The sequence below is a fragment of the Chamaea fasciata genome, unplaced genomic scaffold (assembly GCF_029207755.1).
Source record: "Chamaea fasciata isolate MVZ Bird 193981 ecotype frontalis unplaced genomic scaffold, bChaFas1.0.hap1 SCAF_3, whole genome shotgun sequence".
Lineage (NCBI taxonomy): Eukaryota > Metazoa > Chordata > Aves > Passeriformes > Sylviidae > Chamaea > Chamaea fasciata.
The window spans coordinates 58335916-58359242 of record NW_027094088.1 but is presented as its reverse complement, the minus strand read 5'-3'; the positions used below and the strand labels follow the sequence as shown (position 1 = coordinate 58359242).

The 23327-nt window shown below is 37.2% G+C and overlaps 1 protein-coding gene across 1 annotated transcript in view; it reads left to right on the top strand.

Annotated features, from left to right (window-relative positions):
* Nucleotides 1–23327, top strand: part of EYA4 (EYA transcriptional coactivator and phosphatase 4) — a 142363-nt gene that overhangs the window by 61075 nt on the left and 57961 nt on the right. The window contains exon 3 of the mRNA XM_066179148.1: nucleotides 13181–13230. Within this exon, the coding sequence (XP_066035245.1) occupies nucleotides 13181–13230 (50 nt within the window). The remainder of the gene's footprint in view (nucleotides 1–13180; nucleotides 13231–23327) is intronic.

Sequence of the window (23327 nt, the reverse complement as noted above, 5' to 3'; positions counted from 1 at the left end):
GAGAAATGGCTGCAGATGCGTTGAAAATGTACTTTATTGTAACTCCTGGGCATTGCCCTGGACACATGAAATCCATCTGTCACTATGAAGCTGTCTTTTTGTTTCGAATGCTTTGAGAGTTTAGGGAATCTTGGTTGTTATATTTTCCTAAACTAAAGAGGGGTTTTTTACTTTAGTACTTGAGATGGGTATATAAAACCATCCAAAATAAATTGGAAGAGTTCCTTATTCCAAGTAATTGCCTGCTGGCTAAAGAATTTACTGGAGGACAGCAAATATAAACAAAACAGTATGAATTTGGAAAAACAAACCCTGAAAACGTTAATTGATTGCTTCTGGAAAGCTAGTTCAACTATTTTGTATATAAATCACCTTTAAAATTAAAACATACTTTAAAATATTTTAAAATTATGCATTTTAATATAGCAGTATTAATAAAAAAGAATAAATCTCTTTGGAGATACAAAAGATCTATAGTGAGATATTACCATTCAAATTTTCAAACCTGAAAAAGGAGACAAAATTGGCCTACATGTGAGCTGAAATATGATCTGTCAAGTGGTTCTTTCTTGTGGCAGCATTTTAAAAGCTGTATTGCCTCTGATGTTGTCCCAATTGGCTAATAATGAAAAATATATTATTAGCAGATAGTTTGAGATTTATTTACATACTTTATGCTGTAAATACAGCTATTCTGACTGGTGCTAAGAACCAAAGCATAACTCAAGTGACAAAACCAAAATTAAATATTCAGAATGTGATTTCTAATTGTGGTGGCTGTTGTTACTAGTATCCAACCAAATGCAGGTTGTATTTCTGTGTATAGATACTATTAATCATTTATCCTTTTATGATTAATTTCCCTGAATGACATTTTAACCCTACAATATTAACAGGGTTCTTAATTAATGTCATTTTGTAAATATTCATTAATGTTTAAATAATCAAATCTAAATCATGTGTATAAAAAGTAGTCTCACTGCATAGGAGTTTGCTTCTGTGATGCTCCCTAGCATATCGTATATATAGCCTATAGTAACTAGTGCATATTATGTGCAGTATATTTTCCTACGTATTTATTAGAAAGGATTTTATCTGTGGTTTACCTTTGCTAAATTATTATTCTTTTTCTTATATCTCCAAAAAAAAAAAAAAAAGAGACCCATTTCCTAGCAGCATTTTTTTTTTCATTTTTACTGACGTGTTTCAAAGGCACTGAAAATTAAAGTAACCAGAAACAAAGTAAATGTGGTTCCCTGAAGATACAAGTGCATGTGAATAGGTCTTTAGTTTATATCCAGTGTTTGTGAGATTTTATACTGCAGCATTGTGTGTCCTTTTATCTGACCTCTAACAAATTATTTTTTTTTACCAGTTGGATAACATCTGAGCCATAAAAAACTGATTATTTCATTTTCACCATCAAGTAGTTTGAACTGCAAATAATCTTTTGCATTCTTACTATGAGAGAAATATGTTGCTGAAGTTCTTAGTTATGTGTAGTTTATAATTGTTACAGCAGCTGCTAAAAGTGATGCTAAAATTCTAAACAAATTAGCTTCTCTAATATGGGAGAACAGAAACGTATGAAGCTACGAAAAAGCACAGCTGTTCACTGTAAGTACACAGGAGATTTACTTGGTAATTTTTTAAGTAGACTGTGATGTGCACTTGTTTATTATCTTCTCCTTACACTTTTTTCAAAAGTTTTGAACACACCTTTTAAAATAATTTGTAACATAGTAATTTGTATACACTTTAAACAGGTGGTTTTAATTGGACTAGCCTCAGTGCATTGTGCAAAAAATACTAGTGTTGTACAGTTAGCTGATGACTTCAGCTTGGGCTGTTTTCATAGACCAAATTATTTGTTCATGATCAGATTCATTGATATTATCTGTGGAAAAGTCAGATATTTATAGCTGAATACCTTTGATCTACTACCAGGAGAAATGCTACCACAGAATAGCAGAACAGTTTTTATTATTGGGGCTTTGTGGTGGGTTTTTTTTAGTTTATTTTATTTTAGTACTGTTTTAACATAATTCCCATCTTCCATAACGCCTACAGGACTCTGCCAGCTGTTAATAGGTAGGCAGGTGCTGGGCTAAAATCATGTTCATATTACCTGCTCATATTACCTTGTTCATCTCCTTCCAACCTGCCTTACTGCTCTGTCCACCTGTTGCTTCCTGGCACTAATTGAGCCTCCTGTCCGACAAAGGCATATTCAGACTTCCCTTGGTTATTCTGAATTGTTGCATTGACAGTAACAGGCCAAACCACTGCAATCTGATTTAGGCCTGAGCTTAAATCTTCGTGGGCTTGTCCCAGCCTTGACAGCCCCTCTGCTCAGGGAATGCTTTTTGCTGAAGGAGTGAATACAGCATCACCTCAGGCAGCTGTTGCTGAAGCCCACGCAGAATTTGGCAGACCCGGATCTCACTCCACAGTCATTGCAGTTGGTCACAAGGAGCCTCTCTGCATTCTCAGGTCTCACCATAAACGTGCTCTTGCCTTTCAGGATTGTGAAGGAGCGCAGTGAATAACAGATACTTGTTACTGATAAAAATTGTCAACATTTAGATAATGAAGAAGTCAGATGTTCAGTTATCTGTGAATTAGGCTCAGTTACATTTTCTCATCTTTCTTGTACTTCGTGTTGCTTACAGTACTGTCAGTTGAATATGGTTGACTCTCCTGAGAGATGAAGAAAGATCCAAAAAACAAGTGACTAGAGTCCTTCTTACTAGCTGCACACTAAGAAGTGTACTGAAAGTCTGCAGTAGTTTCTCTCCTTTTTTGAAGGACCTGTGCAGTATTACCTCTGATTCTGTGTGGCATATGTGGGATGGACAGGTCACACAGGGTGGATTATGCTGGCAGGCACCGCAGGTAATAATTGGTCTCCTACCATTACATCTGACTCATACAGCTTGGGTAAAACTACCAAAAGTGAAGAAAAGTTGGCTGAAAAGTATCTGAGCAAAATTGGAACCAGTGAACAGGTGGCTAAACTTGGAAGGGGTTGTAGGAAGGCTTTACCATGTGCTCTGGAATAATTCAAACCTCAACCTAGGAACTTCTTTGGATTGGCAAGAGATGAAGCTGTTATATAGCTGAATCCATATACAATGCTTTCAGTGTGTCCAAACTATTCCATCCCATCCTGTCAGACCGTGATCTGAGTCAGGTATTAATTCATTCTTAAACAGGTTGTACTTCTATGAAGAGTTTAGTACTTGAAAACTAATTAGTACCAAGGTCACATCAAGTAGGGGTATTGTGAACACATTAGAGCTGTTTTTCTTTTCCTGAGCTTTTTGAATACAGTTCAAAACCACAATCCTTGTCTTTAAAGTCCCTTTAGCTCTAGGATGAAGAATGCAGCTGATGGGTATGCTTTTCCAAGACAGAGAAGATAGTGAAACCGGTGGTTTTTCAGACGTTGCTTACTTAACACTGACCCAGCATTGGTAGGTTAGCTCTCAGTGGAGCTAAGAAACATAACATAAATATGACCAAGAATAAGGCACATTTTCTGGGGGCTGATCCCTTTAACCATAGCACATGGCAGTATGTATATTAAAAACACAGAAGACAGACAAAAGAGTACAAGGAGAGTAAAAGAAACCATTTGCTAAATCAGAATATTTTACATGTATGTATTTCATCATTTGTAGGGGGGATGAGTATTTGATACATGTGAGATCATGTTGTTTACTGCACTGGGGTATCAATATGCTCCTTGGTAGAAACCAGGATAGTTAAGAACAGAAAGAAGGAGATGATCGACAAGGCCATTTGTTTAAATTTCATCTAAGTGAGGGATGGAAAAGTTGTGACAAGTGTTCTTTGATCTCAAGGGGAAAGACATTATTTTCTCATGAGGCAAACGAGTCAGGAAAGAAGTTGTCCTTTGTTCCTGCGGGGGTCAGTATGTAAGCTCTTGGGTGAACTGAGAGGAAGCTGTATTCTAATGAGACACCAGCATTGTCAGAACAGAGAAGTGCCTTGAGGCAGAGATACTTGACTTGTGGTGGTGAAGTCAGCATTAGCAGTAGAAATACACTGTACTGTTCCTCATACAAGTTGGTTTCCACATGAAAAGAAAACAGCATGTTTTATTATGCTTTATGGCACAGTACTATAGGTCTTTAACAAAATAGCTTGAAGTATTTGCATGATCTATTTGCAACATGGCCAAGTTAACACAGCCATAGGAACATTAACTTTTGAACTTCCTGACTTTCATTGCTTTAAATTTCAGCTTCAAAGTTTACTCTTTTTTTCTTTGCATTTGTTGGCCCTGGTTGGTTTTGAAAAGCAGGAGGAAAGAAAATAAGCTCAGGTTTTCTGAGGAGGCTCTGAATTTTATGCATATAACAGGAGATGACTTGGTATTCCTTTGAATATTAAATGATACCACAGAAGCAGTTGTGATACACCTAGTTTACTTACAGTATTTCTGCGGAGCTGAGGAATCAGAAGACAAAATCTAGAAAGCATTGCACAGCATTGCTGTTTTCCTGTATTTCAGTATGTTGGAGTTTTTTTCCTGGAAAGAGATCAATGGTATTTGAGAATGCTGATATTTAAAAAGCAAACACTTCCAAAAAAATGGTGTGATTGCAACAAAATTGGAGGACTTCATGGGAACATAACTGAAGTAAAAACAGTAAGCAGTTTTCTATGTCTAGGTTAAAAATGGTATCTTCTAGCTGATTGCCAGTTTGGAGATACCAGGAAGACACCAGGAAGACAATGAGGGTATACTTGCAGATTCAGCTTCACTGAGATCTAATGCTGACTTGAAAAGGCAAAAAAATCCAAAGGTTTGTGTTTAGGTTGGTGTGGGCATTTTTTAAGAGATGGTGGGAGCGGTGGGAGGGAGAGAGCTAGGAAAATAATGTGAGATAACAAAAAAGAAAAGAGAATAAGAGAAAAACAGTGTTGGTGTTTTAGTATTTTTTCCTGAATCTGAATTTGTTGATAAATGAGCTCCGGACTGGTGGAATTTCCAAACCTGTTGTTGGCCTTTGGAATATCTGAATGGGAACCTAATGCCTTCCTTCCTTCTTCCCATCTTTCTCCTTCTGTTCCCTTCTCTTTCCTTCTCTTCTCTTCCCTTCTCTTTTTTCTTTTATTTTTTTCTTTTCTTTTTCAAAGGCAGCCAGGCCCGCCCTCCCAGCTGCAGGGAAAAAGCATTCTGTGAGCTCTGAGCTATTAGGTAACCCAGGCTGAAACAAAAAGTGCCATTGTAATATGGCATTTGCCCTGCCTGACCCACCAGTTAAGGGAAGGCATATTTCCTTCTTTCATTGTACACAAACAAACAAAAAGAAAAAAAAGAATGCCAGTTTTTCCCACAGTGCATGCATAAATGCTTTTTAAAATGTAGAAGTTAGTACTTTACAGGTTCCAATCACTTAAATTATGACTTGACTGTTACACCCTCTGATATTTTTAGTGCGCTTGTGCCAAAGGCAATTTAAAATGTGTTTTAAAAATGTTTGCAGGTATAAAAGATTTTAAAGACGCTTAGAGCTCTGAACTGTGTGAACTCATTAGTCATGTTGCAAAAACAAACACGTAGGAAATCCTTCCACTAGCAAGAAATTACCAAGGAAGGAATGTTTAGTCCCCTATGATAGCATATGAATAAGAAAATTGAGGAGTTAAAGTTGTCTTAGATTTTATCAGTTCATGTCACCTTAATGATACCTTCATTCTCTAAAACTTCTCAATAGAAACAGAGTTTTATATTGGATAAAGCTTTCTAATTTATGTTTTACAAAGGCTTGTGTCAATGGTAAGACTGTGCAGTGTGCCCAAAAGAAATGATCATTATAGTCTTACTGGAAGTATGAAAAAGGCATTTACCTGGATTGATTAAATTGCCATTAACTTCAATATGTATGTAATGTGCACACCAGCAAGAGCTCCAGTGTGTCACTGCTTATCATTCCAGCCTGGTGAAATAAGATCTAAAGGAAATGCAAGGCCTCTTTGCAGCTCTTTGGGCTGTCTGTGGGCTGGTTCCTGATTTGTCCACACTGTTCTTGGCAGCAGTTTGTACGGAAAATCCAAAACATTGTTAGAGTCATGAAGATTTTCATCTCAAGAAGTGGAAGCATTTAAGATTATTGCATACTTTTTAAATCATAGCTCCTTCTTAAAATCACCAAGTTCAGTGACTGGTTCAAAGGAGTTGAGGCTCTAAAACATCCAAATTCCATGGGAGCCATCTCTCTCCATTGTTATAATCAGTGTTGCCAACAAAGAGGATTTCATGGAGGATGTCATGAGACACACAGGCTTTGTCCCTCTCTCTTTTGCAGCACCATCCTCAGTGTTTCCCAACTACCTGCATTTCAGCAGGTAAGTGTAGGGTAGAAACCATTAGTCACAGTTCATTTGATGTGATTCCCCTTTGAAACAGATGACTACTCTAGGACTGGTGAAATACATCTGTATCTTTCTGTTAGATGTAAAGGAAGCCTTACATGACAAGCCTAGACTGATTTAGATGCCTGAACTGTAGGTATTTAATACTAAATATATCCCTTCTGGATTAGTTTTCCTTGCAAGTTAGGTGTGCATCTCAGAGTGGCGCAGACCAGAGTTACTACTGTACTACTCTGGCAAGAGGGAGGGGAGGCAGGAGGGTACAGTGATGCATTTCATTGAGAAGAAATCTATCTCAGGAAAGGTCTGCATGGAAAACAGAAGTGATGATGGAACAGCATTGACTTTCCTTGTTCCCATCCCTTGCTCTCACCCCTTAGAGGCATGGAAACATATCTGATGTCTTTAAACATGAAATCTCCTCTACTGTGCTACATAAAATGCAAAGGTCAGCATCAGTGGTCTGCTTTCATACTCAAAACTTTGAAATAATTTGCACTTTATTTTCATTTTTAAAAATGCATATTCAAACTTCAATCTTGTTTTGATTAGCTTTGTCAGTTGTAGTTGATGGCATAATGACTTCATTACTAAGAAAATAGAAGAGACCACTGAATAGCTAAACCTAGTTTAGTTGATGAGCAGAAATTTTGTTTCCACTAGAGAACTAGCTCATATAGACTTTTGTTAAGAAAAACCAAACCAACGACCAAAAAAATCCTTTAATAGTGAACTACAAATTAATTAATGTAGTGTTGTTTTCCTCATTCTTCCATTGCAATCAGAACTCTTGTTTTCAGATCTGCTGAAATATGACAAATGATGTGATTCAGATAAAATACTGCTATGTATAGTCTTTGCACTGTGAAAAATAGGGAAAAAAAAATCAATTTTATATTGCTTCAAGGTCTTTCACTCAAGAGTAGCATCAGTGTTTGGGTTTTTAACTACATCAGAAATGTAATTAAAATTTGCTTGTGCACAGCTGTACCGTCTTAGATTTTCATATGCATTTTAATTTCATTTAATATTGTATTTTAATACAAACTTTAAATTATATCATTTTATTATTGTCACTAAGTTTAAGTAAGTGAAATCCTTATGAGATTTATGGAAGTGTGGCAGAGTAGTAAATTACTATGAAAAAATAAGTTCAGAATTTGGGATTATTTAGAATTCTTTTCAGATGTTTCTCTAGGTCTACTCAGCATATGTTTGATTTTGCAGAAGCTTCACTGAGATTTTATCTTCACAGGATAGTTGGAGTATTACTTCAATTCAGTCATCAAAAAACAGCTTCATTTTCAATAATATTTGTTGTTCAGTTGTGTTGTTCTGTTTTTTTGGTTGGTTTGTTTGTTTGTTTTTATTAAATCAAAAGCATGTGTATTTTCTGCATGGCTATAATTTGTGACTAAATCCCAGCTCTGTATCTGTAAGAAAGCCCTTGCCCCGTTTTTGTTGGTCAAGAAAATGACATTATTTGTTTTGTGGTATCAATGACATCATGGCAGCAAAGGAAATCTTTGGCAAATGATATATACAAAGGCATTTTAAAGACAGTCTCTTCTAAGGTTTGTTTGGTCAAGAGGGTTAAAACACTCCATGTAAACACTATCAAAGTCAAAATCTGAAAAACATTTGAGGAGAGCTACTTTTCTTTACTATTCATTCTTATCACAGTGTCACTAATATCCTGAGTTATATTCTTCTACCTGATTTTTCCATCAGATTGTTCCCTTCCCTGTGCCATTCTCTCCTGGAATTGTTCTGCAGACAGTCCCTTCCCTGGACAGCCAGCAGAGATGGTCAGCTTTCTCCAGAATAATTTGCTGTAGGGAGTCATCCAGGCAAAGTGCACTTGCCCTGTCCATACTCCAGAGGAATAACACAGGCTGAGCAAGCACAAAGATGTGCTTTGAGGTTGTCTTTGGGTCTGCAAAAAGTAGTTTTCTTTCTTCATTCTTGTCTCCTTGATGTTAGAGCCTCCACAGCTCCAACATGCATAGCTGCTTCCTCCAGGCCCAAAGCATTGCAGGCTCTACTCAGCCCTGTTGCAAGCCTACTGATTTAGGAGGGATTCTTGAGGCCATAATTGGTGTCATAGATGAGAGAACTCAGCAGATTCATTGCCAGAATAATTTAGTGCTGATGTGGCAAGATTTTTCAGCTGTAAGTGTTAGAAGGGATTTCTCACCTGTGTTGCATTACAAGTTTAATACCACCAGTGTGTGTGTGTGAGAACACCTCATAGAAACAGGACCATTTCATGGTTTAACATTTAGTGTAATGGGGTCCAATAAAATCATGTTAAAAGATGTTAATGTTGCAAAGAAAAACATCAGAAGCAAGGAAATGCCAGAATTAATATGGCCTGTGGAAATTCAGCCTCTTATGGTGCAGATCTTATTACCTGACATCCTAGGCTTTCCAGGGGGTGTCTTTTTTTTTTTTAATGAATACATAGTTAGATTTTTCTTTTAATGTTCCTCACTGTATCTCTGTTAAAGATGAAGCATCCAAAGCTCAATCAATATAAAATCCTTCATCATGTAAATATTTATCATATATATACCTTTATTACAGTTCTTTGCTGCCTAATAAATGCATGTCTTTTTCACAGTGACCTCGAATTATCAGACACTTTTAACAGAGTTCATATTTGAATTCCAATGAACCAAGTCAGAGGTGAAGGTAGAAATTGTATGAAACTTTGATTATTTTTAATAAAAGTTTAAGCCAAATGAGATTTTCATTTTTCTACATAAATGTTATATTTATGCATGATCTTCTAAGTTCAAAGTGTAGTTTCCCAGCTTGGATCACTAATTAGGTCTTCAGTACAGCTGGAGCAGCAGAACTAGTCTGCTTCTCTGGGCAGGCTGGTCACTAATGACTTCTGTAATGAGTTTTCACAGGTATCTGATGAGTGCTTAGGCTTGTGTTTGTGGTCTTAGTCCCAGAAGAGATGAGAGCAAACTGTGCTGTTCCATCTCAGCCAGTCCCAGTATTGTTCTACTGTCCACACCACATCCCTACATCTGTCACATTTTTTTTACTTGGCTTCTGCACTTCTCTAGTTTTGCCATCATGGAGAGCCCATTCTTCTTTTGTCCCCTGATTTCTGTTCCCTCTCCCTGTTCTTTTTTTTTCTGTTTTTCCTCCCTTCATTTGAATCTACTGGGGGTTTTTTTCTTTCAGGGTACTGCCTGGGTACCCTGTACCCAGGGTCCTGCACAGGGGGAGATGGAACGGACAAAGCAAAGAGGGACAGTTTTGATAATGTCAGTTTCCTGATGGCATGGGGTTCTCCTGGCGCTCAGAAGTAATCCTAAGGCTCGTTCAGCACCAGCATCTTTGAGATGGAGAGTATTCAATGCAGATAGGGTCTTCAGAAATTCAGGAGCCAGACTGCAACAGGAGTTCACCAACAGTGTGACAACAGGGCTTTTAGAATCTTACAAACTGAAATAAAAGTGGGCACCATTTCACAGAAATTATAATTCCTGGGTATTAGTAACTCTCCCCCTTCCCTTTCAGTTTCGGGATTTTGCTTCCAACTTTCAGGCACTGAAGCCAATCAGCAGCATAATGGCGTGATATTCAAAACATAAACACAACAGTCTGTTCTCACAAATATTTGTATTTAAAGAGTTTTAGCTGAAACTTTTCAAACATTTTGTAGCAGGCAACCAGAGTAGGAAAGTTCAGTGCAGTTCAACAAAATTCAAACTGAAACTGGAATCTTACTCTTGTGAATGATTCTCAACATGCATTTAACTAAAATGTGAGAAAAACTGTGTAAACAGAGAGGGGGGAAAGGAAAACAGAGCAGGAGTAAAGAAAAAAGTTCTTTTTATAGCATTTTACACATGAGAATGTAAATAAATGTGGTGTTAGTGAAAGTTAATTATTTTGAAAACAGTCAGCAAGGCAGATTAAGAGGTAAAACAGTGCAGCTGAAGACAAAGGAAACAATATTTAATCTTTGATCAGACATTTTCACAGTGATTTTATGTTCACTTTCAAGGGTGGCATAATTTTATGAATAACAGAATTTGTTTTGCTACTTGAGTAGCCTTGAAGAGAAATGGTGTTCATTCCATATGGCCACTTGAAAGAAAATACTATGCCTGTTCATCCTTTAAGAAATAACATTTTTATTTATTAAATCTTTTCTCTCTGAGAGGGACCTTAAAGATACACAATGAAGTTTACATTTAGTGTCAGAGGAAAAGCCAAATCTATACTTTGTGCTTCTGCACATTTCTTCAGATAATGATCATAGATAAACTCCATCATCTATATGCCAAGCAGCAAACCTGAAATATTCTCACCTTTTAAAGTATTTTGCTTTCATTGCAATATTCTTAAATAAAAAATACTCCTTTTGTCCTCCCCAAATTTGTTGCATCACCCAGAGAGTGAGTAATTTTGATACAATTGGTTGGTGGCTTTTCTGCTATGACCTTTCAACTTTTATCAAAATTTATCACTTGGGTTTTTTGTTGATGGTTCTTTTTTAAATGTTTAATGTTAATTTATGCAGATAAAGCATAATCTTTCAGATATTTCGGTTGCTTTTTAATGTTGGTCACAATAAAATGCAGTAGTAGTGTGAGCTGTGGTAGGAAAACTTGTCTGTGAGTACCCAATTACTGCATCTTGCATCTCTGCCCAGGAAAACCAGGAGTCTTAATATATACTGTATATTAAAAGTGCTCAGATTATGTCAATGTGTGCTGGAACTATCTTTGAGCTTCTGTGGTAGTTGCCCACCACAGGACATGCCATCACTTTGCAAAATCTGGGTGTTGGGGGTGTCTGGGTGAGACTCTCCAGCAGCTGGTCAAAATCAGTGGTTGAACTTTCCTGACCTGAGGAGTAAGATCTGAGTCCCAGTGCAAATGTGAGAGATGGTGCTACTGGTGGCAACTACAGAACAGCAAAGAAATTGGAAAGGAATGTATAAATGCCAGTAAATTTAAGAGCAAGGAGATAGCAAAAATATGCTTTAAGTGAGTATATGCTAAAGGGACATGGAAGAAGAAGCTCAGCTAGGGTTTAAACTACATAGCTACCAGGCATATACTTATTTTTCTAATTAATTTTAATTATGTTGTGTTATTGTATTTTATAGGTCTAAATACATTGTGTTTTCAATAATTTTAAATTGTATTTTATATGTGAAATGAAAATATTATTTTACTGGTCAAATCCTCTGCAACTCAGTTGAGACAAACTGCTCCTGAAATTACACATGTCCTGTCAAGGAGAGGCTGTTGTAATTTCAGGTTTCTTAAATGATTTTGAATGTATTTTTCGAAGAGTTCCCTCTGATACTGGCACTCAGGAGACACTCAATAGAGTATTCTGAATAACTCTTTATCATGTTTGTATGTATAATGCACACTGAAGGCATTTTGCATGGTAGATGGTCATGTGCTTATATAGCTGAAGTATTTAGTTGTATTTCACATGTTACACTACTTTAATAACAATGTGGTTAACATCAAACTATAGCAATGGTGTTTGCACCTGAATGTTTGTGAAATAGTGCCTGTCAGGTTTGGGTTTGTGTGAGCCCTGACTGTGTCTCATGCCCTATGAGTGGCTCATTTCTATGAGAGAGAAATTGAATGGGATTTTATATATATATATATATATATATATATATATATATATAATATTTAGTGTTAGTCTAAACCTTTTTTCTGTTGGGCCTGGTGAATGTTTCATCATTTGTCAATAATTTCAATAGAAGTGAGTCAAAGTAACTTTTTTTTTTTTCTCTGAAGTACTTTTAAAGTAGCAAAAAATTATAGAAGAGTTTCATGATGCAGGGTATCCTGAAACTTGTCATTGAACTTGCTGGTTGTAAAGGGAATGTTTTTTTTAATTGTGTCTCTCACACCAAGTGGGCCTCAGCGAGTGGTATTTCTAGGAGGCTTCAGAACTGGAACTTTGAAACCTCCCACAGAGCCCTGGATTTTGCATTAGCAAGCTAGTGTGCAAAATGTTTTTTCCTCTGCTGAAAATGCAAGTAATTTGATTGCCATAAGGTACAATTAAATTTTTACTGGAAATCATGAAGATCCCAAGGAGATACCTAGTCTGCAAGAGAAGAGTTTTCTATTTGTTTTGTTTTGACAGTGATGGATTTTACCACCTCCAATTAGCCTACAGCAGTGTATTGTGGAGAACAAATTGGAAGCTAAAATTCCTGTTATGTATTGTAAATACGAGTGAAAACAGTGCATGTGTTCATTGATGCAATAGGAAAATATAGTTAACATACAGTTAGCAGATTCACAAAATTAAAAATACCACATGAATTATTTAACTAACGGTGTGCTTTGCCCCAGAACCTGGTGTTTATTATTTTGAGCTTTAGCAGGAAACAGAAGCAGTATCAATTGGGGAAACATTTCTTGGCCAAGCTGAGAACAGTATGGCTTTCTCATTTTAAAGTGGGGAACCTGGTTCTTTGGTTTCTTTGTTCCTAGTTAAGACTACTCCCCAAGCTATTTTAGCTGGACATTTTACCTACAAATGGAGCCTGGGGAAGTGCAGTTGGCAGCTGTTCATGGGGTAATAATGAAACACACTGTTTAGTGCTGCAAACCGCTGCTGTAAAGTGGGGGAAATGTTTTATAGAGATCATGGTGAGCAGAGCAGGATCTGCTTTAAGTTCTGCTGTAAGTGCGTGAATGGGGAGCAACAGGAAGTAGTGTTTCAAGTGAGAGTAACCAGCAGTGCTTTGCTTTTGCAGGTAAAGAAGCCGTGCCCAGAGTCCGATGGTTCAGAGCCGCAGAATCCCAGGTATGGCACTGGAGGGCTGACACTGACTGGCTGTGGCACAGTGGCAGAGGGCGAGGTCGAGCTCTGCTGTGGATTTGTAGCGTCACATTTTGCAAAGAACAAGTGTTTGCATCAGTTGTAAAGGTTTTCACTCTGGAAAAGGGTTTTTTCTCTTTTCCCAGTCCAGGATGCAGCCTAGAGTCTGGGTTGTTGAGTTGAGATGATGGCATAACACTGAATGGTGATGTTCAGTTAAAAAGAATCCCAACTGTTAAATAATGTAGGGAAATTTGTGCAATCAGATCTCAATTTCTTCAATTATCCCTTTTCTGCATACCTGAGTCTTGAAGTTTATTGAAAATATAGTTTATTTCCAGTGTGGAAAACAAATTATTTGTTTGGGAAAATTTGCTTTTACCAAAACTTCATTTTGTTTTCACATGTGAAAAACATGCTGTGTTCATAAGCTAGAAAGAAGCCATACATTCCTTTCCAGCACAGTCATTTCTAATTGTCGCCAGTGGGGACATGAAAGAACCACACTCACCCGACAGGTTGAAGTGAAAAAAGAAAAAAGGAGCGTTTATTGTCGTTTTGGGGTTTAAATAGGATTTGGAGTTTGGTCCAGGATTGGAGGACAGAGGGGACACCCCTCTGACCCCAATGGTTATCTCAGAAGTCCATCACATATTGGTATGTGAAAATAATTTACTTGTTTATGTTACATCCATGAGAAACTCCATTAGAAATATGTAAACAATCATCAGAAGGTTGAAAATCAGGGCGACATCTAATCTCATGTACATTGGAAAAGAAAATGGATTTAACTTCCATGTTTCGCACATGTATGTATGTGTATAGATTATTTTGAGCAAGTGAACTAGTAGCACATCTTTCTGGTGGTTAGTAAACTGATGGATAGTTTTCTTCAATTTTTAGTGAGTGGTCTTTGTCTTGCTTCTGTGTAGAAGACTATTTCAGTGTCATAAAATCTCAGAAGCTTTCATTGTGATGGGAGAGCCACAAAAGAAACCTGATGTTTCAGGTCACTAAAACCACAGGTCACACAGTCACTAAAAACTCAGAAAAGTTAAATAATTCAAGGTTTGCCCCCCAAAACCATCCTTACCTATATCTTAACTATGTTCCTTAATAATTGCAGCAGGATCCTCTCAGGGTCACCTGCAATATCTAAGGCCATTATAGTATCTGCCTTGAGCTGCACTGTGCACCATCTAAATTTCTTTGATTAACTCATGTCTGTTATTAACATGTCTTTTCATTTAGTTTGGGAAGAACTGAAAAGGGAAGAGATAGTTCAATGTCCAAGTATGCTTTCAGTGTAATCAGTAGCAGTTTTGACGTGACTTCAGTGGAAACCTGCTTTGCCCTTCAGTACTTGTAACTTCTAAGTGAAAAACTTATCTGCTCTGCTGCTGCTCTGGATTAAAATTTATTATAAAGGTCAAATTCTTTCTGAGTATTTTGGCACTGTGGAGAATCTCAACTTAGCATGACACTCATATTTGAGTACGTAGTTTTAAGTGTTGTGATTGCCCAAATGAGACTGTTGTATCTCAAGCCTTTAAAGACTATGAATTCCAGTCTGACGTAATTTCATCAAAGTGTGATGAAAACAAACTACAACAAACCTGAGGACCCAGAATGAGATGTACAGTTACTATCTCTGCACATCAGGAAATTTCTTAAAAGCTGTAGTTAAATTCTTCATGCTGAGTCTGAGAAGTAAGATACTTTTTCTTTCTCCTGAACGTGCAAAAGGACCCATGTTACAAATAGTCAGTCATGTTTCGTTTTTTGAAGCGTGTTTTCTAACAGAAACACTTTTCATTTTGAGCTCTGCAGCCTCAGTTGGAGGATATATCAGATAGAGTTGAAATTAGTGTTCCTAACCTGAGCATACGCAATGCTGCATATACAGCCTGAAGTGGGATTTTTTGGTTGAGATGCGACTTTTGGTTTTGGAGGGGAATCTCTGACAGACTTCAGGCTGGTGCGGCGCTAGAGGGCTCTGTGTGGCACGTCACACTTTAGACCCTGGAGCAAGGTAATTCTTCTCTAAACAAGGCTTAAGTGAAAACACTGCACATAAAATGAAACATCAGCATAAAAATGAATGCTGGAGACACACAGCCTTACAGAATAGCTCCTGGCTTGGGACCTAAGGCCAATATCATTCATTTATTTAGCTAGCTTTATAGTCTGTTAGTTTTGGATTTGAAACTATTACAATAAATGCAGATGGAAAGTGTTTTTACAGTAGGGAAGTAATTAAATTGGGTGTGGGAACTTTGTCAGGAGAATTCTTGGAGTGACATGTGTGTATCAGCAGATTCTTTGTCTTGCTTGGCCTGGGTTTGTCTTTTAGAAAGAAACATTCAAACTGCAGATGTGACAACTAAATTTTTTTAAGGGATGTACTAACCTATGCAGCCTATCAAAAAATGCTTTTCAGAGTGACCAGCTATAGATGCAGTAAAAACCAACCTTGCCAGCATTTATTTAGAGAAAGTGGTTGTTTTCTTAACAGACAGGTAAAATGCACAGAGGGAGAGGGATCTGTAGTTAAGAATTGAAGTTATGGTGAGTAGACGAGTTGTAAACACAAAAGGTAACATATGAATATTCGATGTCGCTGACAGACATTTTGATTCACAAAAAAACTTTGTCTTACAAATTCTGTCAGAGTTTCTTGGGAGTTTTTTTTATCAAATCCCTATGAAGGGGTTGTGAATACTTCCTTTTATACCTTGGTGGTGGCATTATACCTTACTGTGGTGGCATTGTGGCTGTATCAATATTATGGCATTCTTCCTTCATAATTCCGTTGTAAAAATCAAATTCACCCTGCAAGCCTGGATAGTTGTCCATTCATGCAAAATGTTTTCTGGGAATGTTGGTGTGTGACACAGAGGCCGTGAATACTTGGGATTTGCCAACTGTTCCACCACAAGGCTGGAGCAGGCAGGAGTAGCATGGTGGAGAACTCTGGCATGCTGGCCCTGTATCAAATTCACTAGCAAGGTTAGGGAGAGAAGTTCCTGTGTTCAGAGCCTACAAACATACATTATTCTTAGTTTTCTTATATGACAGGTAACTTCACAATGGTATCAATTCCACGTGTGCTGAACAGCTCCTACATGAAATTTAATGTCAAAAGAATTGCAGAAATCTAGTGCAGTGCTTGAAAGTTAACTTGTTTGCAGTTATCAATGACCTTCCTTTTTATTTAAATAATAGAAAAGCCATCTTAATTCTAATAAGAAATAATTTTGGTGCCCTAAAACCTGTAAGCTACACTTAAAACCTCATACCATGTGACCTGTGGAAATGTAGGCTATGTGTGATTCTGAAGTCTGGTAAAATGATAAATTCGAAGTCCGAGATTCCTGCTCACACTCAGCAAGAGCATGTTCTGTTTGGCCACACATCCTAAGGCAGCATCTTTCTTTGAGATAGCATTCTGCTTGATGAATGCATCTCTCCTACCCCCAAATCTTTCTTCTTGTACCACCAGGCCTGCCAGAGATTCCGCTGTAAGACCAAAGTCGTGTCAGGAACTGAGGTATGAGAGCAAGTATTGGTTTTTCTGGGCTATAAAATTAAATAGGGAGGAGAGAAATGAAATGAAGGAGAGGAAGTCCCTGCAGATGGAAATTCAGCAGGGTCTTCTAGTGCTTCCTCAAAGTTCAGTGATTATAGGAGCAAAAATAATGGGGTTTTTTACCATCTGGAGAGGATGGAATAATGCAGCAGAATGAAGAGATTTTTCTGGGAGACAGTTTAAACAGTTTCTTTTTTTCCTGGAACAGTAAAGGAAAATGGCTGTATATTTCACATACGTTCCCTCTTTAAACTATGGTATTTATATTGTGATGAAGCTATCTATAGGAAGAAAGGGAAAATCTGAAGGTTTTGATGAGTAGTTTTGTAAGTTAGGGATAAAAGTCAGCTGACAAATCAATTTAGGAATACTTAGGATATATAGTCTCAAAAATACATTACTTGTGTATTTCTAGAAGGGCAATGAATCTTTGTGTCAGTAACTTAAAATAAAGCCCTGTAGAGCAAGAAGCCCTCCATTTTATTGTATGATTTTTACTACAAACCTGTGGATCCAACATTTCCAGTAATATCCATTCTTCTTGGCTTTTCCTTTACATACTTTTTAAAAGAATCCTAAAAGCAAAGGAGAGGTCTTAAATAAATCCTTCCATTTAAAACTTTATCAGATGCTGTAAGAAGAGTGTAATTCAGGGGCACTACAGTTGCTGCATTGACGCCAGTTAGATGCGTTCATCCCTATGTGTTACCAATCTACAAATTCACCAGTGATGATCGCTGGTAAATATTGAATCGTATGCACAGATTAAGTTACCCAATAAAGCAGTTATGCAAAAAAGCACACAGGGATTTTTTATGTGTTTAAAAAGGCCTTCAATATTTCAATTTAATATGGGTTTCAGTGAGGTTCTTAGCATAGATTGCAGCTGTTCATCAGATGATTGCTGTTCTGTTCTTCAACGCCCACGCTTTTATGTGCACGAAGATTTAAAAGATACGAATTCCTGTTTCTGTTTCATCTTAAAAGTCTTTCTTAAAACTTTTGAATGAGAAGTAGGCTTTCACATTTTCTCACTGGTCTCATTTTGATACCTACTCATAGTTTTTCATTGGTCAGGATACAGAGTGCACATACACATCCAGAGAAAATTATTGTCATTAATGCATTCACAAGTAAAAAGATGGTACTGAATGTCAGTGTGAGCTACCACAGTTTTCCTATTCATTTCACTTGACCAAAGTTTGTTTCCTCTGCAGTTTGGGCACACTGTTGTGGATGCAATATTCACTATGTTCACTTTATCTGAGCTATGCTAATGCTGCCTGTATGCATTAACAAACAGTGTTTCTGTGACCATTCATACACTTAAAAAAAAAAAGAAAATAAAAGTAACGTGTCTTCTGCATCTTATTCCAGACAACCAGATCATCATTTCATTCATTCTCATCAGTTTCAACTATAATACACCTGAGATTTCTTCCACCAACTAATTCCCTCAATAAAACCTTAACAGTCTTATCTCAGAATGATCCCTGTGATGATTCATTCTTTCAGTCAGGCATTGGCTGGCCTGTATTTATCAGATCTAACACTGTAACTCCTGAGCCCAAATCCAAGCTTTACAGCCATCTGACAAATTCTGTGATGAAGCTTTCATGCCTTTTCCGTGACTTTGAAAACACTTGACCGTCTGCATACATGTTGCTAGTAGAGTGGGATCAGCAGTGCCTTCCCATTCATTTGCCGTTCAAGAGATGCACACAGCATTATTGTTACATAGTAAAGAGGAGCTTGCAATTGAGCTGCTGAGGAGGGAAAGCCAGCAATAGCTATGGAAATTGTGATTAAAGTTCCAGCAATTAGAATAGAAAAAATAAATAGTACTGGTTGTGCAGTACTAAATGAGCAAACCAGTCTACCTGGCTTTCATATATGTTGTTTAAACACATTAGGCTCCCTAATTTTCTTCTCATCCATGTCTTAGAAGCTTTTTAGAAGGTAAGGGTTTGTTGTCTTGTGAACCACATGTGGCTTATCTTGACCAGAGGATAATGCTGAGTCAGAAGTGTAGCTCCACTGTGACCCATACTGAATAATCTGTAGATCATAATGATGTGATAAATGGGCTTCATCTGAAGGAATGAGTTATTGAGAAGACTCATTTAGACTTTGAAGGTGAGATTCCTCTCATCCTGAAGTAGACATGTAAGGCAGGCACTTTTGAAATGCCATTTATTTGAACTTCTTTCTGTTGACATCTTACTGCATCCCTCTTCTCCTGGGAAACCATGCAGACTCCACCAGCAATCACGTGTTGATCTGTTGATTTATTGTAAGACCAACGAGATACACAATATGACCAAAGGAAATGAAAGCATTTCTTTCAATTTTATAGATTCAGCATTTCTGCAAAACTGGTCAGTTCCGGAAGGGAATACCTGCAAAAGTAAGATTAATCTTTAGCCAGGTAAAAAGAATTTTTGACTAGTTTCTGGTATTTCTTGAGCTTGGGGCAGACTGTAAGGAGGAACAGACACAGCAAAACAAATTTTATATGAAAAGACAGAATAATTAAATTGAAAGATTGTCACAAATAATTTTGGAGACTGGAAGAAAAACTAGTCAATAAGAGGGATGGTGTATGCCAGAGTATAGCATTCATGTCAATGAGGCCACTACAGTTACAAGCATGTCACCTAAGAGAAATGTTTTGCAGGATCAAGCCCAAACTACTCAGTAGAGACAGTGACTGGCAAAAAACCATACAACAATTTTCCAGTTTTAAAATAACTACATTGTGGAATAAGATTTCTCATAAAGACTGCATTCTGGGACACCGAGACTCAGCTCGCAGAGAATGTTTTATATGAATCTGGTACTTATTAAAGTTTTGGTGCACTCATTTAGTCTGCATGCCACTTAGGCAGTTGGAATCAATCAAAGTAACGTGGTTGGGAGGTGATTCTTCTCATACATGTAAGTGAGTGACACACAGCAACCATGACAATTGCGCTGCAGTTCCTGCAAGAAGTAGTGCCTTGCTATGTGAATTTTATTTTCAGGCATGTTGCTTTCCGGCAACGCAAGTTTCTCCTTTTTTTAGATCAGTGTGTGTGGTATCTCTCTGCCTTCTGAGCACTGATGTTCTCATTCTTCACTTCAGAAATTCAGTCTTCTTGTTACCCAAGGCCTGTTGAAGCTGGTCACTGTCTGCCCATCAGTTTTTGTTGGCTCTGGATCAAGCCTCCAAAGAGTTCTAAAAAGATATATATATATATATATATATATATATATATATATATATATATATCTGTTTACAGAAATTACAATAATCTATTTAGAGTGCAAATACATGGTAACAGATGACATCATAGGGAAGTATTTTAATGGTTTTTATTAACAGATCCCTGTGGCTTATAACAATAAAAGTAATTTATTTTTTTATATTTCATGTCTGTTAAAAATTCCTGGGGTTTTTTGTTAATATTGGGCATAGCATACTTTCTGTGATATTAATAATAATTTATCCCTTTGATCCAAAGCCAGATCCTGTCACTCTTAAGACTTCCATTAACCTGAGTCAATGATGGCTCAGACTTTGGAATGAATGAAGGCAATAAAACCTAAGTTTTGAACAATTTTTTTTTTTTTAATCACCACATTGAAAAACAATTGGATAAACAAGACTTGTTAGTGGAAGTGTTAATGGAAGTGATCTGAAGATTTTGGTGATCAAAGTGCCTTGTGATTTTTGAGTTTTCTAAAGAGAGCAGGATTTCTGGATTAATTAATGTATCAATCAAATTTTATAATTGTTGAATCTGCAGGAATATTTTAGATTGGGTAAATACTGGTTTTGAGCGAAAGAAGATAATCTAGGATTACACCTGCAAATGTTTTTGCTTAATCAAGTAGTCCCTTAGAGCCTTATCCTAAAATTTTAACTGGATTTTGAGCCATAAAATAACAGTGTTTGTTCTTACATGTGCAGCACATGTAATCACAATGAGAAGGAGCTCTGTTTCTTTCTTCAGTGGTCTATTTTTTGCTCTGTCATATCACATTACAGCAGTACACAGGAGAACTAATTCAGACTCTGTTCCAGCTTCTTTGACCTCTTGTATACTCTAAATATATTTTACCATTGGTGAGCCTGAATAGTGAAAGTATTTGATTCCACCTACTTTGCACTTCAAATATAGCTGAAAAAATTCCAATAAGAATGTAGACAATAAAAATAAAATGGCCATTGAGATCCAGATTGCCTGTTCTGAGATTGGTTTGCTTTTTACTTGAATCACATTTTTCCTCAAATATTTTTAAGTGTAATTTCTTGGCTGGATGTTTCACATTTTAAATTTTGCCAGTCAGTCCTCTGTACTCAGTGAGCATTTAACTAACACCATGCAGTTATTATACTGTGCTCATATTTAACATACCAGAATTCACCTCTTTGCCATCCTACTAGGCTCTGATCAGTCATTAGAGAAAAAAAATTAAAAAAAAAAAAAAGTAGGAAATAAAAATAGAATTGTCATGGTTTATGCCCAGCTAGCAGCCAAGTACCACACAACTTTACCCTCCACACACCCAACCCAATGGGACGGGGAAAAGAATCAAAAGTAAAATTTGTAGCTTGAGATAAAACTGTGTAATAATTGAAACAAAGTAAAATATCTAATCATAGTAAATAAGAATGATGATGATGATCATTAAAAAAAAAAAAAAAAGAAGTGCAAATAAGTGAGGCACAATGGAGTTCCTCACTTTTGCTGGGTAATGCCAGACCCCGTCCCAGAACCCAGATAATCCCCACTTCTGGCAACACCTCCAGTTCATAAGATGGGCATGATATTCCATGGTTTGGAATATCCCTTTGGCCCATTCAGGTCACCTGTCCCAGCTATGCTCCCTCCCAGCTTTTTTTACACATCTTCACACTGGCAGAACATGAGACACAAAAGAAAAAGGTCCCTGACTTAGGATAAACACGACTTGCCCAAACCAAAACATTCTCATGCTGAATCCAAAACAGCCCTGCAACAGCTACTGAGAAAAAATTAACTCTGTCACAGCTAAGGACAAGAATGAACAAAAAAAAATCCTGATAAAAAGAGACCACATGCAAATAAAGTGATTGGGACCACATGTAAATAAGGTAATTGCAAGTTTGCTTTCTCTTTTTTTTTACCATCTGCATCTTCCACACGTTACACAAACGTGTGTTAAGCCTGCTGTAATATTTTAGGCTTTGCCTTCTCTCCTTATGTTACGACAGCCTTATCAGAGAGCAATTCTGTACCTCAGCTCCCTCCACACACTGCTGAGTCTGAGCACCAGTCAGTGTTGTTCTCCTCTGGGAACAGAAGTTAGAGGATCCAGATGACAAGGAGGGAAAGAGGCTTCTCCAAAAGCAGCATCTGGCTCTTTGGCAGATTTGTCAAGCACTTCTGCTAATGGGTTTGGATTTGCCCAGGGGTCTTTTATGTGGTTACATTGCAGATGGTCTGTCTGTTCTATCTTCTCCTTTTGAACACTTTTATTAAAAAAACCCTAAACTGATAAGGTTCTTTATGGGTCTCACAAGATGCCTGTGCAGGCTCCTTTCTGTTAGTCTTCGCAAAGCTTTCCATATATCCAAACGTGTGTCTTGAGTTTTGTTGGCAATTCTGTTCTTAGTTCTCCAGTTTAGCTGCCAAGTGATATAATTTACTGTGATCTGAGTTCGTATTATTGTCAAATTTCTTTGGGAATTTCTTAGTGTTATTTGTAGAGCAGAATTAACTTTACCTCCCCTTAAAGCATGAAATATACTTGCCTTCCACTAGCCATCCACCTTTGAAAATGTAGGTTTAAATCTGGTTTTGGTTAAACGTGAAAATTAGCATGATGGTCTCAATCTAATTCATAGGGGATTTGTGTCTGCCATTTAAGAGAGGCCCAGGACTGAAGCAGCAAGTCTGTGGGAAGGTATTTTTGGCAGAGCTATGGAGAAAGGCATATGCAGTGCCCAAATAAATAAAGCAATTCCACGGATCAACTTTTTAACAGAATTATTTATTGTGTGGCGCGAGTGCAGAAGAGGGCAGAGAGGGAGAACATCCTGTTTGGTGAATTCCATTTAAGTTCTGTTTCAATTTACAACTAAATCTCTGTCACTTTAATTTTTAAGGGTTTTGGGATTTTATTTGCTTTCCAGCGTAGAAGTAATTGGCAGGTGACTAGACATAAGATCATGTTTTATTCCTGTGTTATTTCAGGCTTATGTCTTATTTTCCTTCTAATTATGTAGATTAAATTAAATAGAAAATAAACCCCTGTGCTCTCAAAGATGTAGTGCTTTTCATGACTTTCTCAAAATAGTACCAGAGAAGCATGTTCATCCCTCTTAGCATTTCATTATTATACCATGTTTCCCAACAGCAATATTTTAACATTTGCTGAGAAACAACAATAAATGTATTATAAAAAGCAGTTATGTTGTTATGATCATCTCACACCCTGCCCTGTCTTGCAAACCAGGTTCATGGGG